This window comes from Pipistrellus kuhlii, unplaced genomic scaffold (assembly GCF_014108245.1).
Source record: "Pipistrellus kuhlii isolate mPipKuh1 unplaced genomic scaffold, mPipKuh1.p scaffold_m20_p_1, whole genome shotgun sequence".
NCBI lineage: Eukaryota > Metazoa > Chordata > Mammalia > Chiroptera > Vespertilionidae > Pipistrellus > Pipistrellus kuhlii.
In genome coordinates, this window is record NW_023425404.1 from 139,927,961 (window position 1) to 139,942,764 (window position 14,804).

Here is a 14,804-nt window from a genome sequence, read left to right on the forward strand (position 1 = left end):
GACCAATAAGTTCACTGTTATTACAAAGTCCAAGGTGTCTGAGACTCAAATTTGAATCACAAATGCCCTGTAAATTAATAGAAGGAAACTATACATTTATCAGCATATCAATAGTAGGTGATACAAAAGCTTGTGGACAACAGGAAAAGACTGAGCACTTCTAACTGTATGGTTCAGGGAAAACTTTATACTGGGCTAGCACCTTTGAACTAGATTTTTAAAAAGTGGTTGGCCTACTTGTGAAAAAGGAAATTTCAGGTAGAGTAACTGTCATTAGAAAATGCAAAAAAACAAAAAACAAACAAACAAACAAAAAAACTTCAAGTTATCAATTTTCCAGGAATAGGCTGTGACCAGCTAAAGACTTTATTCCTGGGAGAATGGCAGTTGGCAATGCCAAGGGCATGGAAGCAGAGGTAAAATTCTAACATCAGTTTTCAGATGTCAACACCATTCCTCAAATAACTTTTATTTTTTAAGGAGGGGAGGGTGGGAGAGGGAGAGAGAGGGAGAGGGGGAAGGAGGAGAGAGAAAGAGAAAGAGAGAAACATCAGTGTGAGAGAGACATGTTGTCTGGTTCCCTCCCTTATGTGTCCTGAGTGGAGGTGGGGAGTGAACCTCAATCCAGGAACCTGGAATCGAACCAGCCACCCTTTCGGTGCTTGGGCCATTGATCCAACCACCAAGGGACACTGGCCAGGGCTCAACAAACTTATTTTAAATATTCTTGGGATGTCTTAGCCTCCACAGGTATTCAAATATCTTGTCTCTAAGTTATTTGGTCCTATCTCCTACAATCACAAATTTGCTCATAGACTCTTCAGAATTTATACCTAGCACAATTTGTGGCCTGCAGCTGGGATACTCAATAAGATGAAAAGTAAACCATTGCATGTAAATGTCCCTGTGTTTTTAAAAAGCAACATGTAAGCAGTCAAAAAAAGTGTTTTTCTTTGACCTCACTAGTGTCCAAAATGTAAAGTGAAATATACCTGGGAGAATAATAATCATTGAAAGATTTTCCTGGCCTTAACAATAGATAAAATAGCAAGTGACAACAGGAAAAAAAAATTTATTAAATTAAAATACACATTAGTGCACTATATCATTGACTCATTTACTATTTTTTTCATTATGCAACCACACTTTAAAAAAATATATATCTTTCTGGATATCAGAGAAGAAGGGAGATGGAGAGATAAAAACAGCAATGATAAGAGAGAATAATTGATCAGCTGCTGCCTCCTGCACACCCCCCAGCAGGGATCAGGCCTACAACCCAGGCATGTGCCCTGAATAGGAATCAAACCATGACTTCCTGGTTCATAAATCAACGCTCAACCACCAAGCGATGTAGGCCAAGCTGTAAACACTATTAGGGTCTTGAGTTAGGCACTGAGGCAGATAATGTTCATGAATAAAATATTACTAAGGTTAAGTTAAAATCCTTCTTGAGAATCTCAAAGTCTAGAGAATAATTACATAAGAACAAGCAAACCAAACATTGCATGGGCTTTCTCCTTGAAAGTACTTGAATTTTAATCTTCTCCTAAATCTTAATGCTGGCTAGCTCACTGAATGCTGCTGTATAATACCAGGCTGTTCTTGCCCAGTGGGGCCATCTGGTGGACAGTGGAGGATGTTGTTGATAATAAAAAACGTTGCTTTCTTGCTGTTCATGCTTTCACTTCTCTTTAGCTTTTGTTCCACATGGTTCTGGTTAAAGTACTTCTGGGCGATTCTGACGTGAATTGTTTTGTTCTTTATTTCTTTCCTTATATTTTTCCTTTGTTTTCCTTAATGCTGTCAGAAATAAATCTATTTCCTTTTCTACCTTTGTTCTTTTTAATTCAATATATTAACCAAAACCCAACCATGATCAAGATAATGCTGATTAGCTCTAGTGCAACATCTATGCTAAAGAAAACAAATCCACTGTTTCCATTTTAAATTATACATGAAGTTGAAGTGGCTCCATTGTTGAGTTATTGCAAATATCATGAAATGAACTTAGAAATACCAATATTTTACATTTTCTTCTTTATTCTACTTTCTATCATAAGCACAAACATCATGTTTTTTATATTTGTTTAATTTGATTATAATTTATGGCTTCATTTCTTAATTGGGTTATATGCTCTGCAATATTATTGTTTCCATATACCAGCTACATGATCAGGAGGATTTTTTAGGCTTGGTTTTAGACCATAGTTTATGGCATGTTTCTATAATATAAAGCACAACACATTTCTAACAATGAACTTATAAATGCATTTCAGAAAAACTGAAAATAAAATATTTGAATATGTCATAACTAATTTGTTTATATATTACAAAAGATTTTTATAAATTATTTCTTTACCTTTAAAACGGTTGTTGATTAACTTTTATGTGCCAGACACAAAGTGTTAAGGACTACAAAAAATAATCTGGTCATGTAACCAAAATGTTGGTGAATCATTATAATATATCAATATTGAACAAACTATTTGAAGTCCCGATTAACACCTGTCATCCCAAGAAATGTATGTGTCCCTCTCAACCTTTATATCTTATGTCTCATTATTTAATGCTTTTAATTAAGTTGAGGGTAGCTTACTGTTACAAGTAGCTTTTCAAGGTTTTATAGTTTATTCTTAATTATATCATGAATATTTAATGTTACAAATTTTTCATCCTGTGTTCTAGAATTAGTAGCCACCATCTCAGTTGAACATTGCAAATACTAGTACATCCCCTTCACTTTTTCCTTTTCCTCATTACATTTAAGCTCTCACTGTTTCTCATCTTGATTATTGAAATAGACTTCATGATTTTTCTTCCAGGTTTAATTCACTTTGCACATTGATGCAAGACATGGTCATGATATAATTTCATTGCCCAAAACCGTTAGGTAGTTTTCTAGTATATACATAATGTGGGATAGGCCACCTAGCAAACCATGAAAGGCCTTTCAAAAATTAGTCCTATTTTACTGTCTAAATTTACCTCTTGGTATTTGCCTGCATCTAGATAAACTTGAGTTCCGATCCCATTCTGACTATAATTTAGTGAGGGAACTTATTTTACTTTTCTGAGCCTTAATTTTCTCACTCATGCTTAAAATGAAGTTAATAATACTTACTTCAAACATAATGCTGTGTTGGAACTGTCATTAGTCAGTCACATATATATGCCTGACTAATGATAGTTCAAAATATTACCAGGTTGAATTGTTTGTAAATTATAATTAGTAATATTATTAAGTATAAAATAAGTAATTTAATATTTGACATACATATTCTATTCTTCTTCCCTGTTTTTGCCTCAGTGGTTTCTTCTGCCTGAAATTCTCTCCTCTCCAACTCAGCAAACAGAAATTCTACTTATCCTTCAAGGACCAGGCTTAATGTAATCTCATTTAAGACTCTGCTGATCAGTTCAATTTAAAATAAATTTAATTGAATTGAACACACCTCTCATAGCCATGTATCCATACTTCTCCCACTGCACTCCCCAGAGTCACCCAATTCAGTTCTGTAATCTGTTTTATTTTCTGCTAGCTTGTTAGCACTACAGGGGAGATTAGCATTTGATTTATCTTGAGCTTAATCTGAGGACATGATTTCTCACACTATGCATACCAGACACTTCTTACTGTGATAATGCTACATTAAAAATCACCCAGAACTCAGTGTCTGAACACAACAAGCATTTTGTTTTTACTCATGGGTCACTGGGTCTGCTGCAGTTCAGTTAAGCTGGGCTGGACCCAGGCTCTGGACCCCAGACAGTAGACACCAGGCTTCAGGCTGTACGTCTCTCCATGCATGTCTCCTTCACCTTGGACTGATGGCTCTTTGGAGAATGTTCTCATGATTACTGGCAGGAGCATGAAAACAGATGCAGTGGAAGGAACTGGCACACTGTAGCATCTTCTCACATTCATTAACTAAAGCAACCATCAATGAGGCAGTGAACTCCATTCCACCTGTAGTGAGTAGGATTACAATTGCAAAAAGCAATTCTGTTAACAAGGAAAAAGTAGGGCCAGGCATAATGCAATCTAGCTCACTATAGTTTCTTTGGTACTCATTTTTAAGGACAGAAATTCCCTGTAATGGACTTTGAAAAAGGGGGCCTAAGACAGCAAGAATTTTGAACAGGATTTTAGGACAGTAAACTCACAGGATTTGTATATTAGAAGGTCATTCTGGGGTATGTGGAGAGTATGGATTGGAATGTGAGAGCAGACTGGTTACTAAGGAAAAATTATGAGATACCATGTGGAACATGCCAATGTACTGTGTGTCTGTGGGAATGGAGATTATGGGATAGATCATGGAGATCTTTAAGTAGTAAAATTGCATGGGTTTAGTACTTGAGTAGGTGGTGTGAGCAAAAGTAAAGGAGATATGGAGAACAGCACCAAGTTTATGGTAGGATGGTATAATTCACATCATTAATGTTATTCTTTAGATGATTATGTAAATTAAGTAAAATGAGCAATATAGAACATACTTCATTCATAATAATTTCCTAAGTGTTGACACATTATAAAGCATTTTCAGACACATTTCATTTTTAGGGCAATGTTATGTGTCCATATTGTTCAGTGTAAAGAAGTTACAGGAATATCTGAGAAATAAATGAGATAAATATAGACTTAAATCTATATTTACTGATTCAGAATCACCCACCATTATATAGACTAGAGTATTTTTGTTCAATTTGTAACATGAAAAAAATGACTTTGGTCCAATTGGCAATTAAATTTAAAATAAAATGAGGTATTTGAAAAGGTCTCATACATAATAATTATAATATCTACTCCCAGTAATTTTCTTCAAATTACATATTCTATTATTTTGTTGAGCCTTTCATTGTTTTCTTCATCTTATAGCAATTACATCATCTTACACAAATGAAGAAATCACAATAAACTTTATTCCCTTCTTTTCATTTATTTCTTTTTTTGTTCTCTTTTCCCTTCTTTCCTTCCCTTGATCTTTCCTCCTTTCTTCCTTCTCAGTCTTTCACGTCATCTTTCATTTCTTCCTTTTCAGTCTTTCATGTCATCTTTCATTATTTATGGCTTTCTTCCTATTTTGCAAATACAATATTATCTCTATGCCCCAACTATAGAGAAGACCCTATCTCAGTGCTAGACACTTCCCAAAAGTTCAATATACATTAGTGAACTAAAGAATATAGTCTACTCCATCCTTTCATTTTGCAGTGAGATAGAAAAACACTCCTTCTTTTTACTCATGTAAAGAGAGAATTATTTTCCGTCTACCACTCTCTCTCTCAATATACAGTCACCTCATGTCTTCATAGCTTTCTCTTTGTAGCTTCCTCTTGTCCCTTCTCTAAGACAGAATTGTGTCCAAAATACGTGCTCCAGCCAGCATTCACACATTCTTTATTTTATTCACCACAGTTGACTGGTCTAGGATGGCCATTTGACAAGCTATCAAGGATGGCTTGGGCTGTTTTTGGAAGGTGCCTAAGGTGGCTGAAGCCCCTTGGGCCTGTTGCTCCTTCTTTCTGCCTGGAACGTGCAACATGATGCCTGGAAGTGGAAAAGCCATCAAGCCACTGAGAGAATGAAAGCCACACATTATGGGACAAGGAACTAAGGCATGAAAAGAGCATAAGTGAGCTGCTCTTGGTCCATAATGGCCCTGCACTGCCTACTTCTAGACTTTTTATTGTTAGAGATAAATATACCCTTTGTGGGAAGCTTAGCATTACTAATACACAAGTGCTTAACTCTTACTCTTAGGTGATTTTCTTCTCAGATATCATTTTTTAAACTTTTCTCTTATCCATGTGTTTCCATAACATCTTGTCCTTTATGTGGAATCCTTTTGTTTATCCATCTTTATTGTTGTTAGTCTACAAGCCTTTGGAGCTCAAGGACTGTTACTCATGAGTACTCTTCTCCAGGGATTCTGGAATGTATGCACAATAGAATAGGGGCTGAGTAAAAGTTTTGAAAATTAAATTGAATTGAGATAAGTTGAATTGAGTTGAGTTGAATTGAATGTATTTAATTTTCCATGGCATGGGACAAAATAATCTACAGTCCTCCTTAACCAATTCATTTGCTGCAGTGATGTGCTGTCACACAAAACTCAAACCTGGAGAAAACTCATTCTGCCTCAACACCATGGAATAAACATATTTGCCAGCCCTACATCCATTCTTTTGGTTTCTATTCCTCCTCTTCACCATATTGATTTTACTTTGAGGGAAGCTGTTCTTGCCACTCTCTATTCCAGTTTCCACTTGCAGAAATGGCACATGATCCAGACCTTGCCATAGAGTATATTCCAACTATTTGGCCATGGTAAGGGTACGCAACCCAAGACAAGCCAAGAACATAATTCTGGAATTGTGTTTGCTATCTGGGAAAGAAAATGCTCTTTGTGCTGAGACTAATCATGGTAAAGACATAAATCTGGAAGTGCCAGGAATCCCAGTGTGGACATCACAGGTCTATGAATGAACTCAAAAGAGAAATAGGCAGAACCAAAAGATTGAAGGGAATGGGAGGGAGGAACCAAGTCCTGTGAGTGGGGGTATTTCAGTTCTTGGGTCTAGAAAATGATCTCTGAAATTAGACTGGCATTCATAAATATGAACTGTTTGTGACTTGGGAAAATTACTTAACCATTCTGTTTCCTTGTGTACAATATGAGGATGATTATAGCACTTCAGTTTAATCTTCACTTTGAAGTTTAAGTGAGATATCACAAGTAAAAACTTAAAACAGTGTCTGACACAGAGTATGATCAATAAATATTAGCCTTTGTTAATATAGATATTTTAATATATGGCATTTGAGTTATGTACAGCAGTAAGTTCTCTTTTTTTGTTTACACTGGTTTGAGCTGGGATTCTATCACTTTCAACCAAGTGGGTCTTGTCTAAAACAATTAATATAAAGCATAAAGCCCCAGAGTGTATAGGTTTATGGCAGGCCAAATTCCCTTCTGGGGACTGAGGCAGAGAAGGGGGATTGAACCAATTGACCCAAGACCATCTGGCTCTCCTTAGTTGATGTCTATCAGTAATTTTACCTCCAACCCCTAGTTTGGATAAGAGTTTCTTCATCACCATCTTATTCATATTCACAAATATCCTCCTTCTACACTTCCTGCTATGATGATTCCTTTTAAAAATATATAAAATACAAAAAGTGTGAAATCAAACATGAGAGTGATAAAATAAAATAAAAATATTCTATAATTAAGATATATTTTCTATTTCTTTTTATTTCTTAAATCTTAAGCTGGAAACTTTTTCCATACTGGTTTAGGGTAAATAATATCATAAGTAAGCAGCCTACATGCTAAATAGCATAATTTTTTTAGTGTCGATTACTGGAGGGATATGCAGGGATTTGCATGCTTAATTCCCATTAGCACCTGTCACTGGGATTTATTATCCCAGAGTTAATTCTCCACTCACTGCAGCCAAGAAAAAGAAAGCCCTGGTACATGGATTAAAATTAAGCTTTAAAAATTTTTTTTCCAGAGCAAGATAAATTTCATGTCTGTACCTTAAGCACCTACAGCTTTCCAACCCTGAAAAATTAATAATTAAATTCATTTTTGGTAAACATTTACCCAAATTTTGATTTTATTCAACAACTAGAAAAACATATTCATAATTTAAAAGTTTGTCTGGGGGGTGGTGGTAAAATAACTCTTATTAAATGATTTAAATCAGTTTTTCAATCTATTGGCTTTCATTCTTCTACTTGAATAAATATTGAATAAATGTTTATTGACCATCTATTATGTGCCAGGCAGTTTTCTAGGTTCTGGGGATAGAGTAGTGAAATGACTAGGAAAAAATCCCTCTCCTTGAGAAGCATACTATGGGAGAGTACATACATATTCATAGACACATGTTTACACATATGTCTGCCTACAGCTATATGTAGGTGTGTTGGATGGAAAATCAGACCAGATGAATACAATTGAGCAAGGGAGGTGAGTGCTATTTAAGGTAGTTGATCAGAGAAGGTCTCTTTAAGCAATTTAACCCAGATCTAAGTGAAGCTAGTTAGCAATTCTACACTCAGAAGTCTAAGCAACACTGCGTTATATCTTTCATGAAGAAGAGAAAAAAGGAAAAAGAAATCACGGGAGGATGTGTCAAGGAAAGTTTTATGAGTGACCATTGATTATAGGAAACTCAACTGCTTGGCAAAGCTGATCTATTGTATTTGCTGGTCCTTTTCCTGTCCTAGTCCTGGTGCTGTCACCCTCCCCCTCCCTTTTCCACTTCATCTCTATTGACCATTCTCTGGCCCCCTTGCAGCTGAGTGTCACTGTTGAACTACTTCTCCTCTTCTTCTCTTTTACTTTTCTTTTAAAGGATTATTTTCATGCAGTATCTTTCATTGAGCACTTCAATGCCCCAAACAGGATTATTGACAATTTAATTTTGTTTAACTAACTAGACTTTGAGGGTTCTTTCCTATTGAGCCTTTTTGACATTTTATCAACTGATATTAATTGAACACCAACTATATACTGGGCTCTATGTTAGGATCTGGGGATGAAATTATGAGCAAGACAAGATCTCGGCCTTAAAAACAGTTTAATTCTAATTAGGAGAGATAGGCATTTGAATTGTAAGCAAACAATCAAACAACTTTTAGATAGTGTTAATATGATAGTGATAAATGTGGGGGTTTCTTCCTTACTACTGCTGTCCTTGGAAAAACTGTAAAGACAAATATGGAATATAATTATAATCCTCTCTGGTGATGTCATCCTCAAAATTAATGACAGGTTATGAGTGGCCTAAATGCACTGCCCACCATGGTGGTCACTAGCCATGTGGCTACTTAAATTAAAATTAATTGCATAAAATTAAAATTCCCAACCACACTAGTCATACAGCAAGTGCTCAGTAGCCACGTGTGTCAAGTGACTACCATTTTGGAGAGCACAGATATGAACATATTCATCATTGCTGCATGCAGCTGATGGGAATCTTTGTCGATGGTGAGAACAGCAGCTAACCATTTTATGTGTTAGACACTTAGCATACATTTAACTCATTTATCTCTTACAAAACCATATGGTAGTTATTGCTACCAGACTTACCTTACAGATTAGGAAACTGAGGTACTTAGCTTTATTGTTCAATAGCTGTCAATTAGGAACAAGATATGCTAAAAATTAACCCAGCCTGGTACTAGCAACTACACTCTTACCAAAATGTCATGATCCCTTGGTATGGGGAAGCTACAGAGAGTAAAGAGGTTTTAGCATAGAAATGGGAAATGGCTAGATCTGTCAATGTCTTCACAGAGGACGATCTGTTCAGATCTAGCAGACTCATCCAAGACATGTTTTATTGAGTTGAGGTTTAGATGGAGGTTGGCAGGCAGCATCCTGGAATATTAGAATTGAAAAGAACTATGAAGCCATCTCATAAAATACTTCACAGATGAAGAAACCGAGGCATGCAGTTTACCTGACTTGTCCAGAATGACAGAGCGAGTTATGAGCACAGCCAAGATTAGACAGAAAGCTTCCTTCCTCACTGTGTATTTACCCATTGCCTTCTTGGCACCCGAAGAGCTTAAGCTCTCCTGATACATTATTTATTATTAGCTTTAAAAAATGTGCTAATTTGGGGAAGTGGTTTTCTTCTTCCCAGAATGTTAGTTGTGCAAGTGTGTATTAACCTTTAGAAAAAAAGCAATCACTTTCCTTTTGTCTAGCCTTCCTTATTTTATCCACCCATCTTACATTCTTGCTTAGCTGCCCAGCCAATTCTTCCCTAGAAAAAGAAAAGGGGGGAGGTGGAGGGGTAAAAATTCATAGCAGTTTGAGTCCTTACCCACACCATTTAGAGTTTGGAAAACATGTCATGGGTTCCACCACCACTTTTAAGTGGGTCCCTACAAATCCTGTACATTGTTTCTGGGAGTTTCTCCCTTCATCAGTATCATCTCGCCAAGATGCAGGCAGATAAAGCTCTGGTAAAGCATTCGTTTTCCTGGAGCTTTTAGTTTCTATTCCACTACAGAGAGGTTATAGGCGCCTAGAGCAGAAAGCAGTCTAAGTGGAGCACACCATCCCCATATTGCAGCCGGTCTGGTCGGGGGCACTGCAAAAGCTTCCTGCCTTCTTCCCCGCCAAGCAGGACTTCAGCTCCAGCCGGAGCCCGGCTTCATCAATCTCCAGACTGGAAGTGGTAGACCGAGTCCAGGCCCCGGGAGGGAGTCTGGCTCAGGCTTTGCTGGCTCCGTGGCGAAACTGGCGGGCGGTGGGCCGGGCTCCATGAGACGCGGCTAAGTGGCTTGGGGCGCGCCGTTCTGCTCCCGGGGTCCGGCCTGGCGCCCCGCGGGGGGCAGGCGCGCTCCCGGTCTCCGTGGCCGCCTCTTCCCGCGGGTCTCTCCCGCCCCGGCTTCCGAGGGAAACCGACAGCCCGTCTCCACCTCCCGCACCCGGCGAGCATCCCCCCCGCAGCCCTAGCAGCTTACATAAGAAGGCCGGGCGCGCTCCCGCGCCGCTTACCCCCCAGCCGAGTTGGGCTGTGCCCTCCTTGCCTCCTCGGGAACATCTCGGAGCAGCCAGGCGCCCCGCACCGGGAGGTGACCCTCCCTGGCCTCACAGCCTGCAATCGGGTTGTCTCCGAGCGCCGTGAGAACGCTGAGATTGGAGAGCGGAGCGCCTCACTGCGCCCAACTCTCTCTCTCTCTCTCTCCAATCCCCCCTCCTCCCCGTTCTCTCTTCCTCCTCCCCCTTCCCCTCCCCTCGCCCGCCGGTGCCTGAGAGTGTTGGGCGCGGGCGAGGGGACCGAGAGAGCAGTCAGTCGGGGCTGAGCGCGCGGAGGAGCTGCGGCTGCTGCTGGGGAGGAGCGCCCGCCGAGGAGCCGCCCCGCGTCTCCCCGACTTCCCGGAGGGGGCAGAGCAGCCGTTCGCTGAGCCTCCCGTTAGAAGGCGCCGGGCAAGAGGGTCCTCCCAACTCCTCCTCGGCGTCTCCGGCCACCCCCCTTGGCCCTTGCCCTTGGAGAAAGTGGAGTGCGCCGCTTGGTGATCATCATTTCTTCTCCGGACTGCTGCGCGGGGCACGGACCCGGCTGCTGCTGCCCCCGGAGGGGCTTTCCGCGGTTGTTTCGCGCGTCGGTCGGTGTGGCTCCCCCCTGCCCACCTCGGTCGACGATGAGGAGAAGTCTGCGGGCGACAGCGGCCCGCTGCGGACTGGGACTGGGATACGTGCTGCCCATGCTGGTGCTGCCTGCCCTGGCACTGCTCAGCGCCAGCGGCACGGGCTCGGCCGCCCAAGGTAAGGGGGTTCGCCGCGCTCCTAGGCCACCTCTCTTGGCTTCTTCCTTCCCTCCGTCTCTCTCTCCCCCTCCCCAGTTCTCCTTAAGGAGCCTCCGGTGCGCTCCACGAGGCTCATTGAAGTCACTTAAAACCCCGCTTTCCCAACTAGCCCAGAAGCTTTGGTGATTATGTGTAATCTGTCTTCCGAGATGGGCACGGATGGAGCGGGGACCCGCGGGGTGTGGACATGCATCTGCCGCCTGGCACGCGGGCGCCTGGGGTGTCTTTGGCACTTCCTGCCCCCCATGCACACGTTGTTGAATATTGTGCACGAGAGGTGTGGACACTCTCGGTGTGTGCGGTGTACGTGCATAGGCGCGCCCCGATGCGCGGAGGCTCCCCGCGCTGGGCCACGTCTGGGGTTGCAGGGTCTTGGGTGAGTCTCTGAGCATTCCTGGCGCGGAAAGGCACTCAGCTAAGGAAACGTGTCCATTAAGGCTGAGGACTCACAGCTGGTGCCCCTGGGCTGCTGCTCAGGTCTGAGTGGAGACACGTAACCCCAACCCTACCGCTACCCCCACCCCCTGGGCCCGCTTGACCCAGCCCGCTGCAGGCCCGGGGTGCGCGCCTCCGCACCCACAGCCTCTCCGAGGTGTCTCCCTCCCAGCTGGCCACGGAGAAACTTAGAACCTGTGAGCTCTGGGGAGACAGACTGCTCGCTCCAACCAAACCCGAAAGTCCCCGGGGAAACCGGCCGGTTTATAACTCTGACATTTTAATTTAAGGCATCTGAGCTTTCAAATAAATGTCCGGGGCCTTGGGCACCCTTGGGAGAGCAGCGGAGGGGAGTTGGCGGTGGGCAGGGAGGAGGAGAGGGAGGGGGGCGATCACCTAGCTCCCTCCTTGCCCTGGAGTTGGCATTGGCAGCGGCAGTTGCCAGCCTTCTGAGCCCAGGAAGCGGAGTGGAAGGGAGGCGGAGAGGAAAGAGCCCACGCTGCAGCCCTCCGCGGTTTCTCTCCTGTCACCTGGGCTCCCGGCCTCCTGGTCAACCAAAGCGCCAACCTGGTCTTTTTGACTTAAGTTCTCTGATGGTCGCTGGCTCTGAAGAGGCAGCTCAGCTTTTCCCTGTAGTGGGGGTGAGGTTGGGGGTGGGAATGGAGGAAGCTTGTGCAGCATTGGAGATAACGCAGGCATCCCATCCTCTCAGTTACAGATCTTCAAACATTAGGGAGCAGAGAAGGTGCAGTGATAGCCTAACCGGCTGCTCAGACACTCTGGGGGGTCCAGAGAGACAGCAATCACTGTGATCTGAGAGGGCGCTGGGGGCCAGGGCATGGGAAGTCCAGGGCAGTGCTGAGCTGAGGCTGTAGAGGTCCGGGTATCCGGGTAAGTGACGAGCAAGGCTTTGTGAATTAGCCATAGCTACTCCTGGAGTAAATTTTCCTGCTGCAGCCTTAAGTGGCCAAGCTTATAAATCCTCTCCTCCTTGCCAGATGCCTCCCGCCCCGAGAGGTTCTGCCCTGGTTTTCCTGTGCATACTTCCGGAGCTCATCTGTCCATTTCACAAAGGAATCTCCATGGAGACGCCTATGAACTTATAGGTTTCTTGAAACGGTTTAAGAAGTTCTCAGGGTGGCAGCCAAAGCGGGCTTAGGGGGGCTGTTTGAAAGTTTAAGTGGGCAACCTGATGACCAGTTGTGGAATCAACTGCATGATTCCCTGCTGAATTCGCCTGTTGTTATTGGGGGCACAGCTTCCTGGGTTGAGGGCTGGGAGAGGGACCAGGACAGTGAGAGAACTATTTGGAGAAAGGACAAGTTAAAGTCCCCAAGAATGTCAAACAGGAGATCTGACATCCCTGCCCAGAGCTTACTACAGCCAAATTAAAAAACACTGCATAGGAAAAGGGATCGATAAAGATAAACTGGAGATTGTAAATGGATTACTATTGAAAGAAGAAAGAAGAGATGAAAATAAAAGATGCCCAGGATGAACAACATTTGCCACTCGTGCTGTTCTTCTTCTTATAGACCAGAAGAGCCAGAGATTGAGAACTGAACCTGCTCTTCAGATCTTAAGTGGAAAAGTAAAATGTTTTCTGTTGGATGTGTGTATTTCAGTACTGGTCTCCTCCGTTTAGTTTATTTCGCTTTTTTTTTTTCAGTTCCTGGTGCATAAACTATTAGTGTTTGAATCTTGTGATCTTCGAAAGACATGATTTCACCTCTTTTATCTTTATCACCATCCATGTTCCCTGATACCAGCTCCTCCTGCCTTGTCTGTTAGGTATCAGACACTTAGAAAGTGCCAAACTCTACTGGCAGCTATTATCAGCTGCTATCACCACCACTCTGCTCCATCCCCCAGGCCTGCTTACTGTCAAAGCACCATGACAATGCCTTCCCAGAATCGGACTTTTATCATGGTCTTGCGGTCAGTTCTCCTTTTCCTCCTAATTTCTTGTCCTTTCTCCTCTTGGTGGACTACATGCTAGCGAAACACAAGATGCTGCTGTTCCCTGGAAGTATGATTTCCATGTGCTGGGGATTTATGGATCAGAATGAACTATTTTATGAATGACAGTACATATGCAGTTATGATGAGAAAGTTAATTTAAGCATTTTACAATGTGGATGAGGTTTTTATTCTGTCGTTAGAGAAGTACTGGCAAATTAAAAGTTTTAGGAAATGTGTCTCTTCAGAGAGAGCCAAGAAAACAACAGATGTTTAAGATGAAAAAGCACAGTGAGTGTTATTTGTGAGTGTACTGTGTTTTGTAACTGTGCTTTAAAGAAAGACAAGCAGTCATTTTAAACAGGTCCTTGGGACCTTCTCTAGGCTTTAGGCAACAACTTTCTCCTCTCAGGCTATGCCCTAATTGTTTCATTCAGGAATGCTGGGAACTCCTAGCTCTAGGGAATTTGTGGTGTTTCTGACTTTCAAGAATGAAAGATTTTAGTAGGAAAAGTGTGTGTGTGTGTGTGTGTGTGTGTGTGTGTGTGTTTGAATGGTGTGCCTCAGAATGAGTGTCCTGTTTCATAAATGCATTTTATTTCTGGACTCTACAGCATTGAAATTCTGCTTATCTAGCACCAACTAGTGTTTCGAGTGTTAACACCACCAAACTCAGGACAGAAAATTACTGAAGATTCTAATCATATTAGGATAATGCCCTACTGTCACAAACTGATTTATAATGTTTTCGATAAACAAGTAATATACTTCCCATGACAGAGTAAAACTTGCTTTTGTGCATATACGTATACATATTGGTATGGTACAAGTGACATAAACACAATCTTGAATTTTATTACAATTATACCTTATATTTTCCATTTTAGGAGCAGAGTAAATTCATTAATTCACATTTGGGAATTTGCAGTAAAGGAAATTAGGGTAGCTTACCTTTGTGTAGACAAATAAGGTCACGCATTCTCACTTAGGGAATGCTTAAAAGGTTTCAGAGTACAAACTTCTCAAGTACTTGCAAAGAGTAGGAATCATTAGATCGGTCACATTT

General features: G+C 41.9%; 1 protein-coding gene and 1 long non-coding RNA gene across 3 annotated transcripts in view; one reads left to right on the forward strand and one right to left on the reverse strand.

Moving 5' to 3' along the window:
• Positions 1 to 8,584: 8,584 nt before the first annotated feature.
• On the reverse strand, positions 8,585 to 9,236 carry LOC123651089. Its single transcript, XR_006739569.1, has 2 exons — positions 9,111 to 9,236; positions 8,585 to 8,724 (listed from the first exon to the last, which is right to left on the reverse strand). It is a non-coding gene; the product is annotated as an uncharacterized LOC123651089 (long non-coding RNA).
• A 1,597-nt stretch (positions 9,237 to 10,833) lies between these two features.
• Positions 10,834 to 14,804, forward strand: part of UNC5C (unc-5 netrin receptor C) — a 370,938-nt gene continuing 366,967 nt past the window's right edge. For both annotated transcript variants that reach the window (XM_045570659.1, XM_045570666.1), the window contains exon 1: positions 10,834 to 11,303. In XM_045570659.1, the coding sequence (XP_045426615.1) occupies positions 11,180 to 11,303 (124 nt within the window). In that variant the 5' untranslated portion in view covers positions 10,834 to 11,179. The remainder of the gene's footprint in view (positions 11,304 to 14,804) is intronic.